Below are 27133 nucleotides of genomic sequence, written 5' to 3'. Positions count from 1 at the left end.
CCAGACCATTATTCCTTCTCCACCAAACTTTACAGTTGGCACAGTGCATTCGGGCACGTAGCGTTTTCTTGGGATCTGCCTAACTCAGATGCTGAAGCGTAATTTATCACTCCAGAGAACGAACGTGTTACCACTGCTCCAGAGTCCAATGGCGGCGAGCTTTGCACCACTCCAGCCGACGATTGGCATTGTGCATGGTGATCTTAGACTTGAGTGTGGCACCTTGGCCATGGAAAACCATTTCATGAAGCACCCGACAAACAGTTCTTGTGCTGACGTTGCTTCCAGAGGCAGTTTGGAACTCGGAGTGAGTGCTGCAACCGAGGACAGACAATTTTTACACGCTACACGGTCACGTTCTGTGTGCATGTGTGGCCTACCACTTCGCGGCTAAGCCGCTGTTGCTCCTAGACGTTTCCACTTCACAATAAAAGCGCTTACAGTTGACCGGGGAAGCTCTAGCAGGGCAGAAAAGTGACTTAATGGAAAGGTGGCATCCTATGACGGTGCCATATTGAAAGTCACTGAGCTCTTAAGTACGGGCCATTCTACTGCCAATGTTTTCATATGGAGATTGCATGGCTGTGTGCTCGATTTTATACACCTGTCAGCAACGGGTGGGGCTGAAATAGCCAAATCCACTAATTTGAAGGGGTGTCCACATAACTTTGATTATACATAGTGTATTTCACAGTACTATTTTCCTTACTGTAAAACATTACATAATCCCTGTAAATTTACAGTGGAGATGCTGTAATATGTTTTACAGTAAGGAAAATAGTGCTTTAAAATTACAGCATTATGCTGGGAACTCTGGTTATAGGGGAAAGTTGTACAGTGGGGGCATGAGAGCAGCTGTACCTTACTGTAACAAAATGATCGTGTTATGAGTATTCAACTCTTCATTGTGAAGGGAAGGATAGTTCTGTCATTGTGGAGTAAACAGCTGCGAGGAAAACAGGAAGAGGGGTCCCGTGTGGCTCAGTTGGTAGAGCATGGCCCTTGCAACACCAGGGTTGTGGGATAGCTTCCCACAGGGGACCTGTATGAAAAAAATATGAAAATGTATGCACTCAATTCTGTAAGTGGCTCTGGATAAGAGCATCTACTAATTTACCAAAATGCAAATGTAGACTGCAGAGGAAAACTGAGTGACACATAGGGAGATGCAGAGCAGCAGGAGCTACAGGAGCATTAGATTCTATAAATGAAATCATCAATTCAGCATGCAGAATCAAGTAATATTAGATTGTTCTGTCAAGCTCAGCCTTTGTCTTGACAGACAAAATATTCAATCAAGTAGTCTGATTAAATCTTATCTCCATCTAATACAACATTAAATCTAGGATCCAATGCAACGGCAAATGTAATTAAACGCAACATTAGGCAACATTTGTTATCCAATGTAATGACAATAGTTTGACTATTTCTGTAGTAAACACAGGAATCATTGATAATTGTCCATGGTGCAAGAGATGTTTGAAATGCAATAATGTCTGTACATAAAGCATAACAAAGCCTATTCCCATAGAATCTCTGGCTTTTTCAAACTTCACTATTGGAGCATCAAATCAGATCTGATTTCTGGCAAGTTAACATTTTGCACATTCATGTTGATCAATTGATCAATCAGTGAAATAAAGGTATGAAAGGGAGAGCAATGCCAGCTGGGTAAATGGAATGAGTGACTCACAGAGGAGTGAAATGACACCATAGGAGGGTAATCTCTCTTTCTCCTCTCTCTCCTTCTCTTTTTTCCCTCTCCCTCTCTCTCTGTACCCCTATATCTCTCTTCTCTTTCTCTCTCTTTACCTCCCTATATTTAAACTTCATTACTCCATATCTAAACTCCGATGTCTAAGAATGACTTGCATTCATCCTCACATTCACATAAATGTCAGAAGTCAGAGCTGTGGCATTCAGCCTCTTACACACACACACACACACACCACACTCTATCACCACATATATCTTACCTCTTCCCACTGATGTATGTATCTGATGAGTCGGGAAAGTCTCAGCAGCCTCAGAAGAGACAGAATCTTAGTAAACCTCACGATCCTCAGCGCCCTCGCCGTCTTGTACACCTCTGAGTCAAACCCCTTTTCCACTATTAGAAATATATAATCCACTGGTATGGACGAGAGGAAGTCGACCACAAACCAGGTCTTCAGGTAGTTCATCTTGATGACCTTGGGGTCCAGGATGATCTCGGAACTCTCCTCGTTGACGACTCCAGTGCGAAAGTTCATGACCAGATCCACGAGGAAGATGGTGTCTGATGCTACGTTGAATATTAGCCAGGTGGTGGTGGTCTGCTCTGAGAAGAAGGTTATTCCTACAGGAATGATGATCAGGTTCCCCATCATCATGACGAGCATTACCAAGTCCCAGTAGAACCTAGAAAAGACAGAAATGGGTGATCAAATAATATGGCTTTAAGTACAGTACACATAGAGGGGATTGTACCAATAGAACCTACAACAAACAGAGAATGTGTAAAAAAACTATGGTTTCAGTATCTAGAATAGACACATAACATGGCAAAATATGTCTTTACATATGAAAGGTACACATACAAAGAATCAAACCTAGAACAAACAGACAGCATGGCAGAACATTAATCAAATCAAATCTTTATTTGTCACATGCGCCATGCATGTAGACCTTACCGTGAAATGTTTACTTACAAGCCCTTAACCAACAGTGCAGTTCAAGAAGAGTTAAGAAAATATTTACCAAATAAACTAAAGTAAAAAATTGTGTGCGGGGGTACAGGTAAGTTGAGGTAATTTGTACATGTAGGTAAGGGTGAAGTGACTATGCATAGACAATAAACAGCGAGTAGCAGCAGTGTACAAAACAAATGGGGGGGGGGGGGGGGGTCAATGTAAATAGTCCTGTGGCCATTTAATTAATTGTTCAGCAGTCTTATGGCTTGGGGGTAGAAGCTGTTAAGGAGCCTTTTGGTCCTAGACTTGACGTTCCGGTACCGCTTGCCGTGTGGTAGCAGAAAAAAACAGTCTATGACTTGGGTGACTAAAGTATCTGACAATTTTATGGGATTTCCTTTGACACCGCCTACTATATAGGTAATGGATGGCAGGAAGCTTGGCCCATCGTACTACCCTCTGTAGCGCCTTATGGTCAGATGATGGTGTTGGAGTCGTGTTTGGCCATGCAATCGTGGGTGAACAGGGAGTACAGGAGGGGACTAACTAAACACCCTGTGGGGCCCCAGTGTTGAGGGTCAGCGTGGCAGACGTGTTGTTGCCTACCCTTACCACCTGGGGGCGGCCCGTCAGGAAGTCCAGGATCCAGTTGCAGAGGGAGGTGTTAAGTCCCAGTGTCCTTAGCTTAGTGATGAGATTCGTGGGCACTATGGTGTTGAACGCTGAGCTGTAGTCAATGAACAGCATTCTCACATACAGTTGAAGTCGGAAGTTTATATACACTCAGGTTGGAGTCATTAAAACTCACTTTTCAACCACTCCACAATTTTCTTGTTAACAAACTGTATTTTTGGCAAGTCGGTTCGGACATCTATTTTGTGCATGACACAAGTAATTTTTCCAACAGTTGTTTACAGACAGATTATTTCACTTATAATTCACTGTATCACAATTCCAGTGGGTCAGAAGTTTACATACACTCAGTTGACTGTGCCTTTAAACAGCTTGGAAAATTCCAGAAAATTATCTCATGGATTTAGAAGTTTCTGATAGGCTAATTGACATCAGTTGAGACAATTGGAGGTGTACCTGTGGACGTATTTCAAGGCCTACCTTCAAACTCAGTGCCTCTTTGCTTGACATAATGGGAAAATCAAAAGAAATCATTGACCTCAGAAAAATAATTATAGAGCTCCACAAGTCTGGTTCATCCTTGGGAGCAATTTCCAAACGCCTGATGGTACCACGTTCATCTGTACAAACAATAGTACGCAAGTATAAACACCATGGGACCGTCATACCACTCAGGAAGGATATGCATTCTGTCTCCTAAAGATGAACATACTTTGGGGTGAAAAGTGCAAATCAAACCCAGAACAACAGCAAAGGACCTTGTGAAGATGCTGGAGGAAATAGGTACAAAAGTATCAAAAAGTATCTATATCCACAGTAAAACGAGTCCTATATCGACATAACCTGAAGGGCCGCACAGCAAGGAAGAAGCCACTGCTCCAAAACCGCCATAAAAAAAGCCAGACTACGGTTTGCAACTGCACATGGGGACAAAGATCGGACTTTTTGGAGAAATGTCCTCTGGTCTGATGAAACAAAAATAGAACTGTTTGGCCACAATGACCATCGTTATGTTTGGAAGAAAAAGGGGGATGTCACGGCTGTCAGAATGATCAGACCAAAATGCAGCGTCGGTTTCGTTCCACATATTCATTGGACAGTGAAACTTAATGCGATACAAGACAAACTGGAGGAACAAAACAACAAACCGTGACGCAGCAGGAATAAACACACTCACAAAATATAATCACCCACAAAACACAAGTGGGACAAACATCAACTTAAATATGGCCTCCAATTAGAGACAAAGACAACTGGCTGCCTCTAATTGGAGGTCATGCCAAACAAAACCCACCCTAGAAATACAAAACTAGAAACTAAACATAGAAATACAAAAACGGACAAACACCCCCCCTGTCACGCCCTGACCTACTCTACCATAGAAAATAACAACTTACTATGGTCAGGACATGACAGGGGATGCTTGCAAGCCGAAGAACACCATCCCAACAGTGAAGCACGGGGGTGGCAGCATCATGTTGTGGGGGTGCTTTGCTGCAGGAGGGACTGGTGCACTTCACAAAATAGATGGCATCACGTGGAAGGAGAATTATGTGGATATATTGAAGCAACTTCTCAATACATCAGTCAGGAAGTTAAATCTTGGTCGCAAATGGGTCTTCCAAATGGACATTGACCCCAAGCACACTTCCAAAGTTGTGGCAAAATGGCTTATTAAGGACAACAAAGCTTGTGGAAGGCTACCCGAAACGTTTAACCCAAGTTAAACAATTTAAAGGCAATGCTACCAAATACTAATTGAGTGTATGTAAACTTCTGACCCACTGGGAATGTGATGAAAGAAATAAAAGCTGAAATAAATCACTCTCTCTGCTATTATTCTGACATTTCACATTCTTAAAACAAAGTTTTGATCCTAACTGACCTAATGCAGGGAATTTTTACTCTGATTAAATGTCAGGAATTAACTGAGTTTAAATGTGTTTGTCTAAGGTGTATGTAAACTTCCGACTTCAACTGTAGATGTTCTTTTTGTCCAGATGGGAAAGGGCAGTGTGGAGTGTGATTCAGATTGCGTCATCTGTGGATCTGTTGGGATGGTATGCGAATTGGAGTGGGTCTAGGCTATCCGGTAGGATGCTGTTGATGTGAGCCATGACCAGCCTTTCAAAGCACTTCATGGCTACCAACATGAGTGCTCTAGGGCGGAAATCATTTAGGCAGGTTACCTTCGCTTCCTTGGGCACAAGGACTATGGTGGTCTGCTTGAAACATGTAGGTATTACAGACTCGGTCAGGGAGAGGTTGAAAATGTCAGTGAAGACACTTGCCAGTTGGTCCGTGCTTTGAGTACACGTCCTGGTAATCTGTCTGGATCCGCGGCTTTGTGAATGTTGACCTGTTTAAAAGGTCTTGCTCACATCAGCTACCGAGAGCATTAACACACAGTCATCCAGAACAGCTGGTGCTCTCGTACACGCTTCAGTTTTGCTTGCCTCGAAGCGAGCATAAAAGGCATTTTGCTCGTCTGGTAGGCTTGCGTCACTGGTCAGCTTGCGTCTGGGTTTCCCATTGTAGTCTGTAATAGTTTTCAAGCCCTGCCACATCCAACGAGCATCAGAGCCAGTGTCGGAGGATTCATTCTTAATCCTGTATTAACGCTTTGCTTGTTTGATGGTTCGTCTGAGGGCATAGCGGGATTTTTTATAAGCGTCCGGATTAGAGTTCCGCTCCTTGAAGCGGCAGCTCTAGCCTTTAGCTCGATGTGGAATTTGCCTGTAATCCATGGCTTCTGGTTGGGATATGTACGTACGGTCACTGTGGGGACGACGTCGTCGATGGACTTATTGATGAAACCGATGACTGAGGTGTTATACTTCTCAATGCCATTAGATGAATACCGGAACATATTCCAGTCTGTGCTAGTGAAACAGTCTTGTAGCGTAGCATCCGAGTCATCTGACCACTTCTGTAATGAGTGCTACTTTCTGCTTTAGTTTTTGCTTGTGGCTCAGTTGGCCTTCCCTGTGGCTCAGTTGGTAGAGCATGGTGTTTGCAACGCCAGGGTTGTGGGTTCAATTCCCATGGGGGTCCAGTACAAACAAAATAAAAAAATATGCATGAAATGTATGCATTCACTACTGTAAGTTGCTCTGGATAAGAGTGTCTCCTAAATTACTAAAATGTAGATGTCAAATGTTGTAAGCAGGAATCAGGAGGATAGAATTATGGTCAGATTTACCAAATGCAGGGCAGCGGAGAGCTTTGTATGCGTCTCTGTGTGTGGAGTAAAGGTGGTCTAGAGTTGTTTTTCATCTGGTTGCACAGGAATCAGGAGGATAGAATTATGGTCAGATTTACCAAATGCAGGGCAGCGGAGAGCTTCGTATGCATCTCTGTGTGTGGAGTAAAGGTGGTCTAGAGTTTTTTTTCAACTGGTTGCACACTCTAGTAAAAATTTGCTAAAACTGATTTAAGTTTGCCTGCATTAAAGTCCCTGGCCACTAGTAGCGCCAATTCTGGATGAGCATTTTCTTGTTTGCTTATGGCCTTATAGAGTTGGTTGAGTGCGGTCTTAGTGCCAGCGTCGGTCTGTGGTGGTAAATAGACGCTACAAATAATATATATGAGAACCTTCTTGGTAGATAGTGTGGTCTACAGCTTATCATAAGGTACTCTACCTCAGGCGAGCTATACCTAGATACTTCTTTAATATTAGACATTGCGCACCAGCTGTTATTGACAAAAAGACACAAACCCCCACTCCTCGTCTTACCAGACGTAGCTCCTCTGTTCTGCAGGTCCGTGGAAAATCCCGCCAGCTCTATATTATCGGTGAAACAGAAGATACTACAGATTTTAATGTCCCGTTGGTAAGATAATCGTAGGTCATCAATTTTATTTTCCAATGATTGCATGTTAGCAAGTATAACGGATGGCAGTGGGAGTTTACTCTCTCCCCTACGGATTCTCAGAAGGCAGCCCAATCTGTGCCCTCTTTTCCTCTGTCTTTTCTTCACGCAAATTATGGGGATTTTGGCCTGTTTCCGGGAAAGCAGTATATCCTTCTCGTCGGAATTGTTAACCTGTTGGGGCTAGGGGGCAGTATTTTCATGGCTGGATAAAAAACGTACCCGATTTAATCTGGTTACTAATCCTACCCAGTAACTAGAATATGCATATACTTATTATATATGGATAGAAAACACCCTAAAGTTTCTAAAACTGTTTGAATGGTGTCTGTGAGTATAACAGAACTCAAATGGCAGGTCAAAACCTGAGAGATTCCTTTACAGGAAGTGGCCTGTCTGACCATTTCTTGAACTTCTTTTCCATCTCTATCATTTACTAAGGATCTCTGCTCTAACGTGACACTTCCCACGTCTTCCATAGGCTCTCAGAGCCCGGGAAAAAACAGAATGTCGTCATTCCAGCCCCAGGCTGAAACACATTATCGCCTTTCTCAAGTGGCCGATCAAGGGACATTGGCTTATGCTCGTGACCCCGACCGCCCCCGCCTTTGGGATTTTTTCCTCTGTTTGCCGAAAAGGAGATTCCCGGTCGGAATATTATCGCTTTTCTACGAGAAAAATGGCATAAAAATGGATTTTAAACAGCGGTTGACATGCTTCGAAGTACGGTAAAGGAATATTTAGACATTTTTTGTCACGAAATGCGCCATGCGCACGACCGTTATTTACCATTTCGGATAGTTTCTGGAACGCACGGACAAAACGACGCTATTCGGATATAACGATGGATTATTTGGGACCAAACCAACATTTGGTATTGAAGTAGAAGTCCTGGGAGTGCATTCTGACGAAGAACAGGAAAGGTAAGACCATTTTTCTTATAGTAAATCTGATTATGGTGAATGCTAAACTTGCTGGGTGTCTAAATAGCTAGCCCTGTGATGCCGGGCTATGTACTTAGAATATTGCAAAATGTGCTTCATCCGAAAAGCTATTTTAAAATCGGACATATCGAGTGCATAGAGGAGTTCTGTATCTATAATTCTTAAAATAATTGTTATGCTTTTTGTGAACGTTATAATCGTGAGTAATTTAGTAAATTGTTAGCGAATTCCCCGGAAGTTTGCGGGGGGTATGCTAGTTCTGAACGTCACATGCTAATGTAAAAAGCTGGTTTTTGATATAAATATGAACTTGATTGAACAAAACATGCATGTATTGTTTAACATAATGTCCTAGGGTTGTCATTTGATGAAGATCATCAAAGGTTAGTGCTGCATTTAGCTGTCTTCTGGGTTTTTGTGACATTATATGCTAGCTTGAAAAATGGGTGTCTGATTATTTCTGGCTGGGTAGTCTGCTGACATAATCTAATGTTTTGCTTTCGTTGTAAAGCCTTTTTGAAATCGGACAGTGTGGTTAGATTAACGAGAGTCTTGTCTTTAAATAGCTGTAAAATAGTCATATGTTTGAGAAATTGAAGTAATAGCATTTCAAACGTTTTGAAAATCGCGCCACAGGATTCAACTGGCTGTTACGTAGGTGGGACGAATTCGTCCCACCTAGCCCAGAGAGGTTAAAGGAAAAAGCATCCAGTTCGTGGTGAGTAATCGCTGTTCTGATGTCCAGAAGTAATTTTCGGTAGCAGCAACAATATGTACAAAATAAGTAAAAAAAATAAGCTACAAACAATGCAAATAAAAACATACAAATTTGCAGAGCTGGTTAGGAGCATGTAAAACGTCAGCCATCCTCTTCGGCGCCATCTTAATGCATTCCATTTAGCAGACACTTCTATCCAAAGTGACTTACAGTGCAGTAAATACTTATATTATTAGTATACTGTATATGATCCCAGCAGGAATACAACACACAACCTTGGCATTACAAACACCATGTTCAATGCTCTTATCAACTGAGCCACAGAGACACAAAAAAATCCCTGGATAATATGGCTGTATTATTTACACAAAGAGGATTGCATCAGTTTGCACCAAAGGACCCAGGCGTGGGTGTGTGAATATGATATGCCTTTATGCATAAACCCACACATCATCCCTAGACAGAGCCTTTATGGCATGAGTTAACATCCAATCACATTAACCGCTACTCTCTCGTGGGTGAAACCTTTACTCTTGCGCAGATATTTACAAACGAAACATGCCAATTTCAAAAATAAGCCACAGGAGTTTTTTGAGTGAGATTTAAGACGACTTTTGAGTAGTAAGACAACAGATACCATTAATAAGAAGGGGCTAGAAGCATCTTATATGGTGAGCTACCGAGTGGCTAGGACAGGCAAGCCCCATACTATTGTGGAGGACTTCATTCTTCCTGCTGACGCAGAAATGTCTGGGACAATGCTACGGGAAAAGGCCAACAAAAACTATACCAACCAATGGCTTCATCAAACAACACTGTTTCACGACGCATCAGTGACATGGCAGGAGATAGTGGAGTGCTAACGCACATGCAAGCAGTTTCTCCCGACGCCACTTGGGTACACTGCAGCATCCACCAAGAGACTCTTGCTGCCAAGAGAATGCCTGACAGCTTGAAAGACGTTTTGGACACTACAGTGAAAATGGTTATCTTTGTTAAAGCAAGGCCCCTGAACTCTCGCGTATTTTCTGCATTATGCAATGATATGGGCAGCGACCATGTAACGCTTTTACAAAATACAGAAGTGTGCTGGTTATCAAGGGGCAAAGTATTGACGCAATTTTTTTTATTGATAGACAAGCTTAAAGCCGAGCTTAAAGTTTTCACACGACTGGCCTGTCTGGGTGATGTTTTTTCTCACCTGAATGATCTGAATCTAGGATTACAGGGACTCTCCGCAACTATATTCAATGTGCAGGACAACATTGAGGCTATGATTAAGAAGTTGGAGCTCTTCTCTGTCTGCATTAACAAGAACAACACACACGTCCTTTCATCATTGTATGTTTTTTTGTGTGCAAATGAACTCAAGCTTATGGACAATGTCAAATGTGATATAGCGAAGCACCTGAGTGAGCTGGCTGCGCAATTACGCAGGTACTTTCCCAAAATGGACGACACAAACAACTGGATTCGTTATCCCTTTTATGCCCTGCCTCCAGTCCACTTACCGATATCTGAACCAGAGAGCCTCATCGAAATTGCAACGAGCTGTTCTGTGAAAATTTAATTTAATCAGAAGCCACTGCCAGATTTCTGGATAGCGCTGCGCTCAGAGTATCCTGTCTTGGAAAATCGCATGGTTAAGACACTGATGCTCTTTGCAACCAAGTACCTATATGAGAGTGAATTCTCGGGCCTCACTAGCATGAAAACTATATACAGGCACAGACTGTGTGTGGAAAATGATTTAAGACTGACACTCTCCAATACAACCCAACATTGCAGAGTTATGTGCATCCTTTCAAGCACACCCTTCTCATTAACCTGTGGTGAGTTATTCAAAATTTTTGATGAACAAATAAGGCTTTATGTGTAAGATGGCTAAGTAAAGAGCAAAATGATTGATTATTATATTATTATTTGTGCCCTGGTCCTATAAGAGCTCTTTGTCAGTTCCACGAGCCGAGTTGTGACAAAAACTCACATTCATTCTTATGTTTAGTAAATGTATTGTATAGTGTGTGTGTGTGGCAGGCTTACATTTATGGAAAAAAAAAACATTTGAGAGTGCGCTGACCCTGGTGCTAGAGGGGGTACGGAGCTGGAGGTTGAATGTTTGAAGGGATACGGAGTATAAAAAGTTTCGGAACCACTGTTGTAGACTACGCAAAGCCGTGGTCGGGTCCATTCGCATACTCTGAGCTGTAGTTACTGTCGTTGACAATCAAACAAGACCGGACCCGAGGGACAAGTTTGAATTTCAGACCTGCAGCCGATTGGGCCTGATTGGGATCTCGGGTATATCGGGTCCAACTAGACTCGTGAAGACATCTAGTGTTTTGTTCTACATTGAATCCAATGACTGTGCAGCGACTGTGGAATTGAGGGCATTGCTCTGTATTGTACTGTAGAAAATGTAGGTATAAAACAGAGCAGAGAGCAGCACTGCTAATTAGGGAGCACCAGAGGGCATGGATTTGGTAAAAAGTGAGATACTGGGTGCGTCTGAAATGGCACCCTATTTACTATACAGTGCACTACTTTTGAAGAGGGAACCCATAAGGGCTATGATCAAAAGTAGTGCACTATATTGTATATTGATTGCTAAGGTGCCATTTCTGATGGATCCATAGATTTGAAAAAAATATACTTTTCTTCACAATGTCCTTCGTTAAACTGTTAGAACACCTCTTTGATCTGAAGAGAAAAAAAGAGAAGCTAGACACAACCACTTCAAAATCAATAATGCACAACATAGTCGCAAGTCTCTAAAAAGAGGTTTGTTTTGGTGTTGTTGTTGGAATCTGAAGACATTTGGGTTTGATTACATTCTGCTGTGCTCATCATATTGGAATTTCACATTTTAATTTGATCAAATATTGTGATTATGACCTATTTCAAGCGTCTTCAACAAAGGTACTGCAGTGATGTTACACAAGCACTAAACTAGCACTGTAAATGCTGTTTTGAGACTTACAGTATGCAATTAATGATGATTTAACTTATAACAAAGTAATATTGTCTTTCATTCAATGTCCCTCATATTTTGGTAAATATCAACTGATACTACAAGAGGGCCATGCAGCAATGTCATACTATCTGATCATGGTCATGCTAAAAGAGCCCCAAGAAATAAAGAGTTTCATGGAAGACAAAAGCTTCTTCTCCAAAAGGCCTAGGCTAAACCAGGCCAAGCACGAACCCTTTCTGAAATCTATAAATAATTAATATTACTAACCAGCCATTAAACTTTAAGCAGCCTCTGTAATAAGAATATGTTAGAAGACTGAGTTGCAGAAGCTTTTTGAAACCATACAAAGCACCCATGAATGGTGAGGTCTGTCATTCATGGATGAACTGTTGTTATATAGTCACATAGTTGCTCCTTTGTATTTCAATGCCAGAAAGGTGATAGCATCAACCAAATATGACTGCAACAACAATGTTTTAAGCACATGGTGCTCATTTTTGTATTTTCTATTTGTCAAAGCTTTATAAATTAACTAAATACAACATTCAATTAGTTGTTTTCAATAATAAAAACCTTTGGAAACCCATTTACAGTGGTATTAGGAAGTCCATCCGATGAAATTTCTAAATTATGTAACAGCCATGGTGCTACAACCTAAAAGGGATATTCGGCTGTCCCCATAGGAGAACCCTTTGAAGAACCCTTTGTGGTTCTAGGTTGAACCCTTTCTGTATACATCTGACCCTTCTTTGGACACTGTGTTAACTAACCTCCAAATGAGCTTCAATGCCATACAACAATCCTTCTGTGGCCTCCAACTGCTCTTAAACGCTAGTAAAACCAAATGCATGCTTTTCAACCGTTTGCTGCCCGCACCCACCCACCTGACTAGCATCACTACTCTGGACGGTTCTGACTTATGTGAACAACTATATGTGGACAATATGTGGACAATATGTGGACAACTACAAATACCTAGATGTCTGGCTAGACTGTAAACTCTCCTTCCAGACTCATATTAAAAAACTCCAATCCAAAATGAAATCTAGAATGGGCTTCCTATTTCTCAACAAAGCCTCCTTCACTCATGCCGCCAAACATAGCCTCGTAAAACTGACTATCCTTCCGATCCTCGACTTCGGCGATGTCATTTACAAAATAGCTTCAAATACTCTACCCAGCAAACTGGATGCAGTCAATCACAGTGCCATCCGTTTTGTCACCAAAGCCCCTTGTACCACCCACCACGGTGACCTGTATGCTCTAGTCGGCTGGCCTTAGAGCACACAGTCTAGCCAGACACCTAGGTATTTGTAGTTGTCCACATATTCAGTTCTCTGCTGCCAATGACTGGAACGAATTGCAAAAATTGCTGAAGCTGGAGACTTATATTTCCCTCACTAACTTTAAACATCAGCTATCTGAACAGCTAACCCATCGCTGCAGCTGTACATAGCCCATCTGTAAATAGCCCACCCAATCTACCTACCTCATCCCCATATTGTTTTTATTTACTTTTCTGCTCTTTTGCACACCAGTATTTCTACTTGCACATTATCATCTGCTCATTTATCACTCCAGTGTTAATTTGCTAAATTTTAATTACTTCGCTACTATGCCCTATTTATTACCAAACCTCCTCACGCCATTTGCACACACTGTATATAGACTTTCTTTTTTTTCTATTGTGTTATTGACTGTACGCTTGTTTATTCCATGTGTAACTCTGTGTTGTTGTTTGTGTCACACTGCTTTGCTTTATCTTGGCCATGTCGCAGTTGTAAATGAGAACTTGTTCTCAACTAGCTCACCTGGTTAAATAAAGGTGAAATAAAAAAAATTAAAAAAATAAAAAATTCTGTTCCAGGTAGAACCATTTTGGCTTCTATCTAAAACCCTTTCCACAGAGGGTTTTACATGGAACCCAAAAGAGTACCTAGAACCAAAAAGGGTTCTACCTGGAACCAAAAAGGGTTCTCCTACGGGGACAGCCATAGGACAGCCTATGGGGACCCTTTGGAACCCTTTTTTTAAGAGTGTACAGTAATTCTGGGAACACAGCAGAGAAGTTGAATGTCAACAAAGACAAAGTCCCTGAAACGTTGAAGCATTTACAGAAAGGAGGATTTGAGCCAAACAACAAGAGCACCTTGCATGTCCAAACCAGCAGCACTCGCTGCAGCATGAACCAAAGCCAGTTGTACAATAGCCTTAGAGTTATGTACTGAGGCCAGAGTACAGCGAAGGTGAAGAACAGCCATACAGAAAAAGTCTGTGCTGTGGAAATCATTTTATGGCCCTGGATGTAACATAAACAAAATAAACAGTTCTTAGAATGTGGCCAAAGAACCAAAATATTATATAGGCTATAAAACAACAAACCTCTCTTATTTTAAACAGTGTAGCCCGGTATAGAATAGCCATACGGAACTATTATGCATTGAATCCAGCAATACAGAGTAGGCCTACAGCATTGGTGTAGAATAGCCATACAATTCTATGGGACCAAGAAGGAAGAGCCAACAAGCCCATGCAGCTCTGCTCTAGCATGGTAATTGTAATCTCTCTTTACATTGGCACAGGGACAAGATAACACATCACTCTCTGTGATGTAGAGCCCAATGGAAGGTATCATGAACGAGGCCATAAAGTGAACTGCTGAACCCCTTTCGTGTGACGAGGGAGGTGACCCTTTGTGGAAATTGAAACAGGGATTCAAGGTGTCCATTCAATCATCTTGGTGGAAACAATATTGGTATAAAATGAGATGGTTATTATACATGAAGAAAACATTTGTGACTTGCTTCAGCTCATTAGAAGTATGTTTGTGGTAGTGGATAGGATAGCCTGAAACATGTGAAAGAAAGTTGGTTAAGTGTCTCTAGCTTGAACGGTTCAAGAGTTACTGTTGGTGGGTTATTTAATGCAAAAGTTTGCAAATGTATATAGTTACTTTTCATCACTCTAAACTCCAACAAACAGCTGTAACTTTTGATTGGAAGAAGATAATTATCTTCTGATTCCAGATTTGAACAGTAGAAACGTAGACCAAGATGTCATACTCTCTACGTTTTTGTCTAAAGTGCTGCAAAAGTTGTCAAATTTTCAGTTGTTTGGAAAAGGTTGGGAAAAAATGTGTTGATGCGGTTAGTAAAAGACCTGCATCATTTGATCATTATAAGATATTTTGGTTCAGATATTTTTAGTAGCAAAGAAGTAGAGGAAGAGTTCATACACTAAGTTTTTGTCTAAGTTGATGGGAAAATGGTCAAAGTAGCTGATTTGTGTCAAAGTTACATTGTTTACAGTGAATAGAATATAATGTTGATGTTGGGAGTGATAAAGTAACAATAGGACATTTAGAATGCTGAAGCAATCCCATGAAAGTGGATGGAGGACAAAAAGAAGGTCAAAAAGCTTAATAGTTTAAAAAAGTATAAAATATATAAAAAAACTTCTATGTAAGAAACTTAATCCAGACCAGTCTGCACATTTTAACATTTGAACAGCGTTTCTAGCTTAAACAGTGTAAGACCAGTATGTCAAATATTTAAAGTGGAACTGACAGCATTTCAGCAACATGCAATCTTATTCAAATTTGTTCATGTACACCCCCAGGAAGAACATGACACTTAAAAAATAAAAAATTGACAAGCGAGCACTTAGATATGGTCATTTTCACATTTTTATAAATTCTTACGTATACTAAGGCAATTGTGAAAATTCTGTAGCAATATAGAGTGGGAAAGCTGCCGAGCATTTGGACAATTAATAGACACTGCAGGAAAAAAAACTCAAAAAATGATTTGTCTCGTCCGGGAACAAAGTCTACGCAGACCGTTGCACCATAGCCAACTAGAGCTACAGTAGACCTTTATGCAAACCAGCCATTTTCCACACAAGCCTGCCATCATTCACTTTGAACAGGACTGTATCTTTACAGGCAGTTGCAACAGCGTGAATTTAGATAATCTGAATGTGTTCGCCAAAAGCCACAAAATACACCTAAATGGATTTCTGCAAATCTGTCAATACCATGGGAGTCCTCTTACATTTGGGAAGTTTACAGTCCTATTGATCAAACAACCATGAAACGGTAGGCTCTCTCTCCCTCAGTTATGCACATCAACAAGATCAAAAACTAATGCTAGCCAGAGCAAGATGAGCTAAAATCTAACGAATGAAAATTATATAAACTCCCTGAAACTTTTTTCAGCTAGTTGGCCGTCAAAATTACACTCATATACGACGGGGTATTGCAACCTACTCGTCCTTCTGCAGCTTGCCTGCAACCAAGCACCCAAGCTAACTGGCTAAAGATAGCTAGCTACTTCCAGACAAAAATGAGAGGACACCTCACTCTGAACATTTTACTTGCCCTAGCAGAGCTGGTTAGCTAGGCTGTTTACATGTTATCTAAAGTGTTTGTGACTATTACTTTTTTTGCCTACGTTTACTGACACCGGTCATATTCAGCCAGTGTTGCGCGTTCTTAAATGTATCAGTTATTTGACTCACTCAGACAAGAGTGCTCTAAAATCGGAGTAGATAGCCAGAGTGAATTTGCCAACACAAGAGATGCTGACTGGATAACAGCCGTTCAAGTTCTTCCTAGCTAAATAAATGACACCAGCATCTCTAGCTGTGTATAGCCACCGAAAAACGACATGACATCCTCCTAGCAGCTCGCTAGCTAGCTAACATTAGGATCTGTGTTTTTAGCTTGCTACATAAATATACTGAACAAAATATAAACGCAACAGGCAACAATTTCAAAGATTTGAAATTGTACTGAGTTACAGTTCAAATAAGGAAATCAGTCAATTTAAATAAATTCATTAGGCCCTAATCTATGGATTTCACATGACTAGGCAAGGGCACAGCCATAGGTAGGCCTGGGAGGGCAAAGGGTAGCCAGGCCCAGCCAATCAGAATGAGTTTTTCCCCACAAAAAGGCTTTATTTCAGACAACAATAAAGCCACCTCCAACGTCGTTTTAGAGAATTTAGCAGTACGTCCAAGCCGGATGTGGAGGTCTTGGGCTGGTGCGGTTACACGTGGTCTGCGATTGTGAGGCCGGTTGGACGCACTACCAAATTCTCTAAAACAATGTTGGAGGTGGCTTATGGTATAGAAATTAACATTCAATTATCTGGCAACAGCTCTGGTGGACATCCCTGCAGTCAGCATGCCAAGAAATGCTCACTAACGGGGATGTCAACAAATTTGTGCACAGAATTTAATAATAAGCTTTTTGTGCATATGGAACATTTCTGGGATATTTTCTTTCAGCTCATGAAACAGGGGACCAACACTTTCCCTGTTGCGTTTATATTTTTGTTCAGTAGAGATACACTAGCTTATTAGCCACATGATGACTGACTTGTGCCCTTGCTAGTTTGATTGTATTGACATTCCCAGCCTTAGTTACAATCGTCAGTTTTTGTTAAAATATTGCATCCCGAATGGAGGCAGCAAACAATGTACCAGGCAGCTGTGATTTACAACCTGATAGCAATATTTTTTGGACTACCAAGAAATGCATTGGTGAATTATATTAATCATGCATGGAACTGCATCCATCTATTCTGCCAACAATGTTGAGTCAAATAGAACCTATTTGTAAAACCACTTATAAAGCTGGTTTTGTAGCATAAACTGGATATTTGATATGTTTGACTGATATTATGACTGTCTGTTTGTTTCATATCTGCAAAGTAGTTAAAACACTGTCAGTTTCACTTTAAAGCAGGGGCTCTTGCTTTGCAAGCCCCACTAATAAGTTCTAACAGTTTTTTTTAAATTATACATTTACAGACTGGATCTTTAAAATTATTTAAAAATATCCTAATGATGAGACAGTTATCTAGTTGTCTATGTAATAGTCATTAATAAGCAGTCATGCATGTCACCACACTGGTCCAGATATGCCTTTTGTGTATGCAGTGAGGGAAAAAAGTATTTGATCCCCTGCTGATTTTGTATGTTTGCCCACTGACAAAGAAATGATCAGTCTATAATTTTAATGGTAGGTTTATTTGAACAGTGAGAGACAAAATTACGAAAGTCACTTCCGGTCGCTGTATTGAAGTGGCGTGAAAAGAGTGTGTCCCGTATTTACATAGATGTCATACTATTAGGTGACCTAAACTGGGACATGCTTAACACCCCAGCCGTCCTACAATCTAAGCTAGATGCCCTCAATCTCACACAAATCATCAAGGAGCCTACCAGGTACAACCCTAAATCCGTAACCATGGGCACCTTCTTAGATATCATCCTGACCAACCTGCCCTCTAAAAACACCTCTGCTGTCTTCAACCAGCATCTCAGTGATCACTGCCTCATTGCCTGAGTGCGTACTGGGTCCGCGGTCAAACGACCACCCAACATCACTGTCAAACGCTCCCTAAAACACTTCAGTGAGCAGGCCTTTCTAACCAACCTGGCCCGGGTATCCTGGAAGGATATTGACCTCATCCCGTCAGTAGAGGATGCCTAGTTTCTCTTCAAAAATGCTTTCCACTCCATCTTAAATAAGCATGCTCCATTCAAAAAATGTAGAACTAAGAACAGATATAGCTCTTGGTTCACCCCAGACTTGACTTCCCTTGACCAGCACAAAAACATCCTGTGGCATTCTGTATTAGCATCGAATAGCCCCCGCGATATGCAACTTTTCAGGGAAGTCAGGAACCAATATACTCAGTCAGTTAAGAAAGCTAAGGCTAGCTTTTTCAAACAGAAATTTGCTTCCTGTATCACTAATTCTAAAACGTTTTGAGACACTGTAAAGTCCATGGAGAATAGAGCACCTCCTCCCAGCTGCCCACTGCACTGAGGATAGGAAACACTGTCACCACCGATAAATCTACGATAATTGAGAATTTCAATAAGCATTTTTCCACGACTGGGCATGCTTTCCACCTGGTTACCCCTACCCTGGCCAACATCTCAGTAACCCCTGCAGAACCCCCCCTCGCTTCTCCTTCACCCAAATCCAGACAGCTGATGTTCTGAAAGAACTGCAAAATCTGGATCCCTACAAATCAGCTGGGCTAGACAATCTGGACCCACTCTTTCTAAAATGATCCACGGAAATTGTTGCAACACCTATTACTAGCCTATTCAACCTCTCTTTCGTATCATCTGAGATCCCCAAAGATTGGAAAGCTGCCGCGGTCATCCACCTCTTCAAAGGGAGAGACACTCTAGACCCAAACTTATAGACCTATATACATCCTGCCCTGCCTTTGTAAAATCTTCGAAAGCCAAGTTAATAAACAGTTCACCAACCATTTCGAACCCCCCCCCCCCCCGTACCTTCTCCGTTATGCAATCTGGTTTCCGAGCTGGTCATGGGTGCACCTCAGCCATGCTCAAGGTCCTAAACGATATCATAACCGCCATCGATAAAATACAGTACTGTGCAGCCGTCTTCATCGACCTGGCCAAGGCTTTCGACTCTGTCAATCACAGTAGTCTTATCGGCAGAGTCAATAGCCTTGGCTTCTCAAATGACTGCCTCGCTTGATTCACCAACTACTTCTCAGACAGAGTTCAGTGTGTCAAATCTGAGGGCCTGTTGTCCGGACCTCTGGCAGTCTCTACGTGGGTGCCACAGGGTTCAATTCTCGGGCAGACTCTTTTCTCTGTGATTCTCTGATCCACCTCTACGCAGACAACACCATTCTGTATACATCTGGCCCTTCTTTGGACACTGTGCTAACAAACCTCCAAACGAGCTTCAACGCCATATAACACTCCTTCCGTGACCTCCAACTGCATTTTAAATGCTAGTAAAACTAAGTGCATGCTCTTCAACCGATTGCTGCCCGCACCCTCCCACTCGACTAGTATCCTTACTCTGGACGGTTCTGACTTAGAATATGTGGACAACTACAAATACCTACGTGTCTGGTTAGACTGTAAACTCTCCTTCCAGACTCACATTAAGCATCTCCAATCCAAAATTAAATCTAGAATCGGCTTCCCATTTCGCAATAAAGCCTCCTTCACTCATGCCACCAAACTTAACCTCGTAAAACTGACTATCCTACCGATCCTTGACATTGGCGATGTCATTTACAAAATAGCCCCAACACTCTACTCAGCAAACTGGATGTAGTCTATCACAGTGCCATCCGTTTTGTCACCAAAGCCTCATACACTACCCACCACTGCGACCTGTATGCTCTCATTGGCTGGCCCTCACTACATATTCGTCGCCAAACCCACTGGCTCCAGGTCATCTATAAGTCTTTGCTAGGTAAAGCCCCGCCTTATCTCAGTTCACTGGTCACCATAGCAACGCCCACCCGTAGCACGCGCTCCAGCAGGTATATTGCACCGGTCATCCCCAAAGCCAACACTTCCTTTGGCTGCTTTTCCTTCCAGTTCTCTGCTGCCAATGACTGGAACGAACTGCAAAAATCTCTGAAGCTTGAGTCTTATATCTCCCTCTCTAACTTTAAGCATCAGCTGTCTGAGCAGTTTACCGATCACTGCACCTGTACACAGACAATCTGTAAATAGCACACCCGACTACCTCATACCCATATTATTACTTACCCTCTTGCACCCCAGTATCTATACTTGCACATCTATCACTCTAGTTATAATTTGCTAAATTGTAATTATTTTTGTCTCTAAGGCCTATTTATTGCCTACCTCTCTACTCTTCTACATTTGCACACACTGTACATAGATTATTCTATTTTTATTTTATTTTGTATTATTGACAGTATAACTCTGTTGTCGTTTTTGTCGCACTGCTTTGCTTTATCTTGGCCAGGTCGCAGTTGTAAATGAGAACGTGTTCTCAACTGGCCTACCTGGTTAAATAAAGGTGAACAAAAACAAATGCTTAGGAAGTGTAGTCTAGACAGAGTGTAGATTCATCCATATTCACATGCCACTGCAATGTTTATACAACACACAATGCAAAGCAGGGGTGTTACTGAACAGATGAGGCAGGCTATGAATGCTTCCATTTGATGAGATTATGTTCGAGATAACTTCGACTGTGTATCATTTTAATTTGTCAGGAGATGTGAGGATTATTTCATTCTCTCAAACAAACATTCCACTGACTGACAGTCACCCAAATAATACTTTGCAGCATTCAATCTGTCTCATTCTGTTATTTCTGTCAATGCGCAATATTAGGTCGTTTCTATGCAGTCAAAGAAATCAGAGAGACACTGTGCGTGAGGATGACACTTTCAGCAATACAAATATTTATGGCGCAATGCCTACACAAGCCCATTAACCACTTATCTCAAACTCTATCCAATTGAATTACCTAAAACAAAGCAAGCAATTAAGTTTATCATAAGAGGAATCTCGTTGTAATAGGTTAATATATCCCTAAAAACAAATATACATATTCCATCGCGTTATTTCTTGTGCAGTTCAACGTGGATTTATGTTTGATGGCTGTGTATGGCACGCCAAAGCGTTGTGCATTTTAAATATCTGTCCATTATTCACGGTTTTGCAGGCGGGATCGCTTTAACTGTTCAAATGCCTGGTGTTTGAATTCATCCCTTCCCTTGTAACCTCTTTTTATTTTATGCGGATGACCAATGTTTAATTATTTATCTATTCTCTCTCCCTATTCTCTGTTGTCGTTTCTCGCTAGAATTTACCGCATATATCTATTTTCCATCCAGAGGCCATCCTCACTTATCCTGACGGATCCTCGTTGTCGTTTCATCATTGCAGGATGGGCTATGTTTACAATCCTGATGTTCCCACCTTACTTTCATGGCTCATTATAGATCCGCATATGCAGAAATAAAAACTACTGTTATGTGGAAAACAATTCGTGTATTTGTGTATTCAACTCGTGACATTCACCATCCTCTTTCCAAGGACATATCATGGACTCATCTATTTCTGTCTTCCATATTAGAATAATGACAATTGCCGCAATGGAAAATATGAATACGATCACAATTTGATAGGTAAAACAATCAACGCCTATATAATTGACTCAAGAACGAAGCAAGATTAGCCAACACATTGGACGAGGCGTAACCTACGCGCACTGATGACATAGTGATGTGGTGTCTTGTGGACCTGGCTGTGTGGATGAATGGACGGCATGGTAAAAAAAATAAATGAGAAGGTGACTTTCCACTCCTTACCTAAAATCGCTATAGGGGTGAATGATCCAGTATCCCGCAGTTTGGACCCTTTCTTGCTCTTTCTCAACGGCTTTCTGACTGCCAAACATTCGCAGGGAGAACTTATTGACGCCAGGCTGCATCATCGCTCCAAATTGCCTCTGTATAAAGCCGTGTCGGTTCCCGGACCCGTCTACATCGTCGAACCCGACCAAGGCTTCCTCCTGGTCACCCTTGAAGCCCACAGAGTTCGCGTGGTCCCCTGCTTTCATGTTCTGGCTCCCCATATTCTTCTTCTGTATCGAGTCTTGCCTCTGAAATACATTATTACCATCTGCCTTTTCCACTTCTTTGTTGCTGGAGAACGAATTAGATTTTTCTTCCATGATTTTCAATAAAACGTACTGTCTCCTGGCACGGAAGACAGGCTTCGCGCAAAACTCAAAAGGACTCGCTGTACGCTCCCGTGTTTCATTTGATGTCCTTCAACTGCTCTGCTCCGCTCCGCTTCTTCATTTGCGAATGATGCAAACTGAGACAGACTTCTGTTGAACCTGACAGATCAGGTTTCCTGGGTTACCGCCATCTACCGACTGAACCGATTTAAAGTTCAACTCTTCATTTGCTCGCGCAGCACTGTGGTTTAACGGGCACTTGGCCACTTCATTTCCATAATGTGACTGATCAGGGCCATTTCTAGGATTTGAAGACATTCAGGGCTTAACCCAAAGCCAGTAGGGGGGTCATGGGGGCGTTTTCCTACGGAAGGAATTTCAGCAGCTAAATGCACAAATTTGGTACACTTTGAGATGAACATTGAGAGATTAGATATTTTTCAGGTAACTTGCACCTTCCCACCTGCCACAGCAGACACTGCCAGTACTCAATTACAGTTGCTAACATGGGTCTCGCTACTCTGGAACACATACAGTACCAGTCAAAAGTTTGGACACACCTCATTCAAGGGATTTTCTTTATTTTTACTATGTTCTACATTGTCGAATAATAGTGAAGACATCAAAACAATTAAATAACACATATGGAATCATGTAGTAACCAAAAAAGTGTTAAACAAATACAAATATATTTTATATTGGAGATTCTTCAATGTAGCCACCGTTTGCATTTTCTCTACAAGCCTCATGAGTTGGTCAGCTGGAATGCTTTTCCAACCTTCTTGAAGGAGTTCCCACATATGCTGAGCACTTGTTGGCTGCTTTTCCTTCACTCTTTGGTCCAACTCATCCCAAATCCTCTCAATTGGGTTGACGTCAGGTGATTGTGGAGACCAAGTCATCTGATGCAGCACTCCATCACTCTCCTTGGTCAAATAGCCCTTACACAGCCTGGAGGTGTGTTTTAGGTCATTGTCCTGTTGACAAACATATGGTAGTCCCACTAAGCGCAAACCAGATGGGATGGCGTATCGCTGCAGAATGCTGTGGTAGCTATGCTGGTTAAGTGTGCCTTGAATTCTAAATAAATCACAGACAGTGTCACCAGCAAAGCACCACCACACCATCACACCTCTTACTCCATGCTTCATGTTGGGAACCACACATGCAGAGATCATCCATTTACCTACTCTGCGTCTCTCAAAGATACAGTGGTTGGAACCAAAAAATCTCAAATTTGGACTCATCAGATCAAAGGACAGATTTCCACTGGTCTAATGTCCATTGCTCATGTTTCTTGGTCCAAGCAAGTCTCTTATTATTATTTGTGTCCCTTAGTAGAGGTTTCTTTGCAGCAATTCGACAATGAAGGCCTGGTTCACACAGTCTCCTCTGAACAGTTGATGTTAAGATGTGTCTGTTACTTGAACTCTGTGAGGTGCAATCTGAGGTGCAGTTAATTACCGATTTCTGAGTCTGGTATCGCAAATGAACACATCCTTATCCATATCCAAGATGGCGTAGCAGTCAGGCGTCTGTCTTCGTCTTGTTGTTTCCCGTGTATATATCTTTTTTCTTTGCATTTTCTTCACATATATTTCGCATATATTTTTTAATATTTTTTTATTAAACCTCAACCAACATTCTCTCTGCAACCCGCCTCACCCAATATGGTATGGATCTGCTATTTTATTTACTTTAGAACCGGAACAAGCTAGTAGTGGTCATCAGCTAACCTTTAGCCCAGACAACTACAGCCAATCTGAACAGTGCAATTCAACCTAGAGCATACCGGACTCTTTTTCCCCACCGTAAGCTCTGAACCTTTTCACCTGGATCATCATAGCTAGCTAGCTGCTATCCGAGTGGCTACTCCTGGCTAGCGTCTCTGTCCCAAAGCAAGCACCATTTAGCCTGAAACTAGCCTATGCTAGGCCCATCTCCCAGCTAGCTGAAGAGGTCCATCAGCCACTCCTTGGGCTACAATACCTATTTTGCCAATTGGCCTGGACCCCTTTTACTGCCGATACGGAGCCCCGCCGATCCTTCACGACTGGTCTGCCGACATAATCGCCCGAGGGGGCTACAACTGACTCTTCCGTCACGACATCCCCTGCTAGCCTGCTAGCCCCGGCCTGCTAGCTCTCTGAATCGCTGTGTCTATAGCCTGCCGAGCTACTCACTAGACCCCATGATCACTCGGCTAAGCATGCCTCTCCCTAATGTCAATATGCCTTGTCCATTGCTGTTTTGGTTAGTGATTATTGTCTTATTTGACTGTAGAGCCTCCAGCCCTGCTCAGTATGCCTTAGCTAACCCTTTTGTTCCACCTCCCATACATGCGGTGACCTCACCTGGCTTAAATGGTGTCTCTAAGAGACAATAACTCTCTCATCGTCCCTCAATGCCTAGATTTACCTCCACTGTATTCACATCCTACCATACCCTTGTCTATACATTATGCCTTGAATCTATTCTTCCGTGCCCAGAAACCTTCTCCTTTTACACTCTGTTCCGAACGTACTAGACGACCAGTTCTTATAGCCTTTAGCCGTACCCTTTATCCTACTCCTCCTCTGCTCCTCTGGTGATGTAGAGGTTAATCCAGGCCCTGCAGTGCCTAGCTCCACTCCCATTCCCCAGACGCTCTCATTTGTTGACTTCTGTAACTGTAAAGTCTTGGTTTCATGCATGCTAACAGTAGAAGCGTCCTCCTTAAGTTTGTTTTATTCACTGCTTTAACACACTCTGCAATCCCGGATCTCGTAGCCGTGTCTGAATCCTGGCTTAACCCATGGAATTTCCATCCCTAACAATAACATTTTCCGACAAGATAGAACTGCCAAAGGGGGTGGAGTTGCAATCTATTGCAGAGATAGCCTGCAGAGTTCTGTCATACTATCCAGGTCTGTGCCCCAAACATTTTAGCTTCTACTTTTAAAAATCCACCTTTCCAGAAACAAGTCTCTCACCGTTGCTGCATGCTATAGACCACCTTCTGGCTTCCTATATCGCAACAAAGCATCCTTCACTCATGCTGCCAAACATACCCTCGTAAAACCGACTATCCTACCGATCCTTGACTTCGCCGATGTCATTTACAAAATAGCCTCTAACACTCTACTCAGTGTTGGATGCAGTCTATCACAGTGCCATTCGTTTTGTCACCAAAGTCCCATATACTACCCACCACTGCGACCTGTATGCTCTTGTTGGCTGGCCCTCGCTTCATATTCATCGCCAAACCCACTGGCTCCAGGTCATCTTTAAGTCATTGCTAGGTAAAGCCCCACCTTATCTCAGCTTACTGGTCACCATAGCAGCACTCACCCGTAGCACACACTCAAGCAGGTATATTTCACTGGTCACCCCCAAAGCCAATTCCTCCTTTGGCCGCCTTTTCTTACAGTTCTCTGCTGCCAATGACTGGAACGAATTGAAAAAAATCACTGAAGCTGGAGACTCATATCTTCCTCTCTAACTTTATGCACCAGCTGTCAGAGCAGCTCTCAGATCACTGCACCTGTACATAGCTCATCTGTAAATAGCCCATCCAATCTACCTCATCACAATACTGTTATTTATTTTTTTGCTCTACTTGCACATCTATCACTCCAGTGTTTAATTGCTAAATTGTAATTAAATCGCTGCTATGGCCTATTTATTGCCTTACCTCCCTTATCTTACCTCATTTGCACACATTGTACAGTATATAGACCTTTCTATTTTGTTATTGACTGTATGTTTGTTTATTCCATGTGTAACTCTGTGTTGTTGTTTCTGTCGCACTGCTTTGCTTTATCTTGGCCAAGTCGCAGTTGTAAATAAGAACTTGTTTTCAACTGGCCTATCTGGTTAAATACAGGTGAAATGAAAACATAAAAAAAAATACTCTGCAGCAGAGGTAACTCTGGGTCTTCCTTTCCTATGGCGGTCCTCATGAGAGCCAGTTTCATCATGACGCTTGATGGTTTTTGCGACTGCACTTGAAGAAACTTTTAAAGTTCTTGAAATTTTCCAGATTGACTGATCTTCATGTCTTAAAGTAATGATGGACCGTCATTTCTCCCTGCTTATTTTAGCATTTCTTCCAATAATATGGTCTTGGTCTTTTACCAAATAGGGCTATCTTCTCTATACCACCCCTACCTTGTCACAACACAACTGTTTGGCTCAAAAACAATAAGAAAGAAATTCAACAAATTAACTTTTAACAAGGCACATCTGTTAATTTAAATGCATTCCAGGTGAGTACATCATGAAGCTGGTTGAGAGAATGCCAAGAGTCTGCAAAGCTGCCATCAAGGCAAAGGGTGGCTACTTTGAAGAATCGAAAATCTAAAATATATTTTGATTTGTTCAACCCTTTTTTGGTTACTACATGATTCCATATATGTTTTTTTTCTTCATAGTTTTGATGTCTTCACTATTATTCTACAATGTAGACAATAGTTAAAATAAAGAAAAACCCTTGAATGAGTAGGTCTGTCCAAACTTTTGACTCGTACTGTACACCAGGCCTAACTGTCTCCTTCTCATATAATGATCACAAGGGCTATGTTCATATTTAGATCAAAACAGAATGGTCCATAATCGTTGGTTGTTGTTGTTTACCCTGATGAAGACAGCTTGTCTGTCGAAACGTTGGACATAAAAATGAGCTCCTAGTGTGCGGATCGCCTTTATTTTTTTAAGTGTTCCACTCCGCTGGCCAGCACCTCGCCTAAATAGGTGTGTGTTTCTTTCGCCTCTAGATGGTTGTTGTTGTTTGTCATGTTGACATATTTATAATTTC

At 41.9% G+C, this 27133-nt stretch overlaps 1 protein-coding gene across 1 annotated transcript; it reads right to left on the bottom strand.

Moving 5' to 3' along the window:
- Positions 1 to 537: 537 nt before the first annotated feature.
- LOC106560737 (potassium/sodium hyperpolarization-activated cyclic nucleotide-gated channel 1-like) lies at positions 538 to 22462 on the bottom strand. The gene is made up of 3 exons (XM_014123925.2): positions 21965 to 22462; positions 1977 to 2400; positions 538 to 1042 (listed from the first exon to the last, which is right to left on the bottom strand). The coding sequence occupies exons 1-3, from the start codon at positions 22327 to 22329 to the stop codon at positions 929 to 931; spliced, it is 903 nt and encodes a 300-aa protein (XP_013979400.1). The 5' UTR covers positions 22330 to 22462; the 3' UTR covers positions 538 to 928.
- Positions 22463 to 27133: the final 4671 nt, after the last annotated feature.

This window comes from Salmo salar, chromosome ssa01, assembly GCF_905237065.1.
Source record: "Salmo salar chromosome ssa01, Ssal_v3.1, whole genome shotgun sequence".
Lineage (NCBI taxonomy): Eukaryota > Metazoa > Chordata > Actinopteri > Salmoniformes > Salmonidae > Salmo > Salmo salar.
Note: the sequence above shows the minus strand (reverse complement) of the source record. Positions and strands in the feature narration are given on the sequence as shown.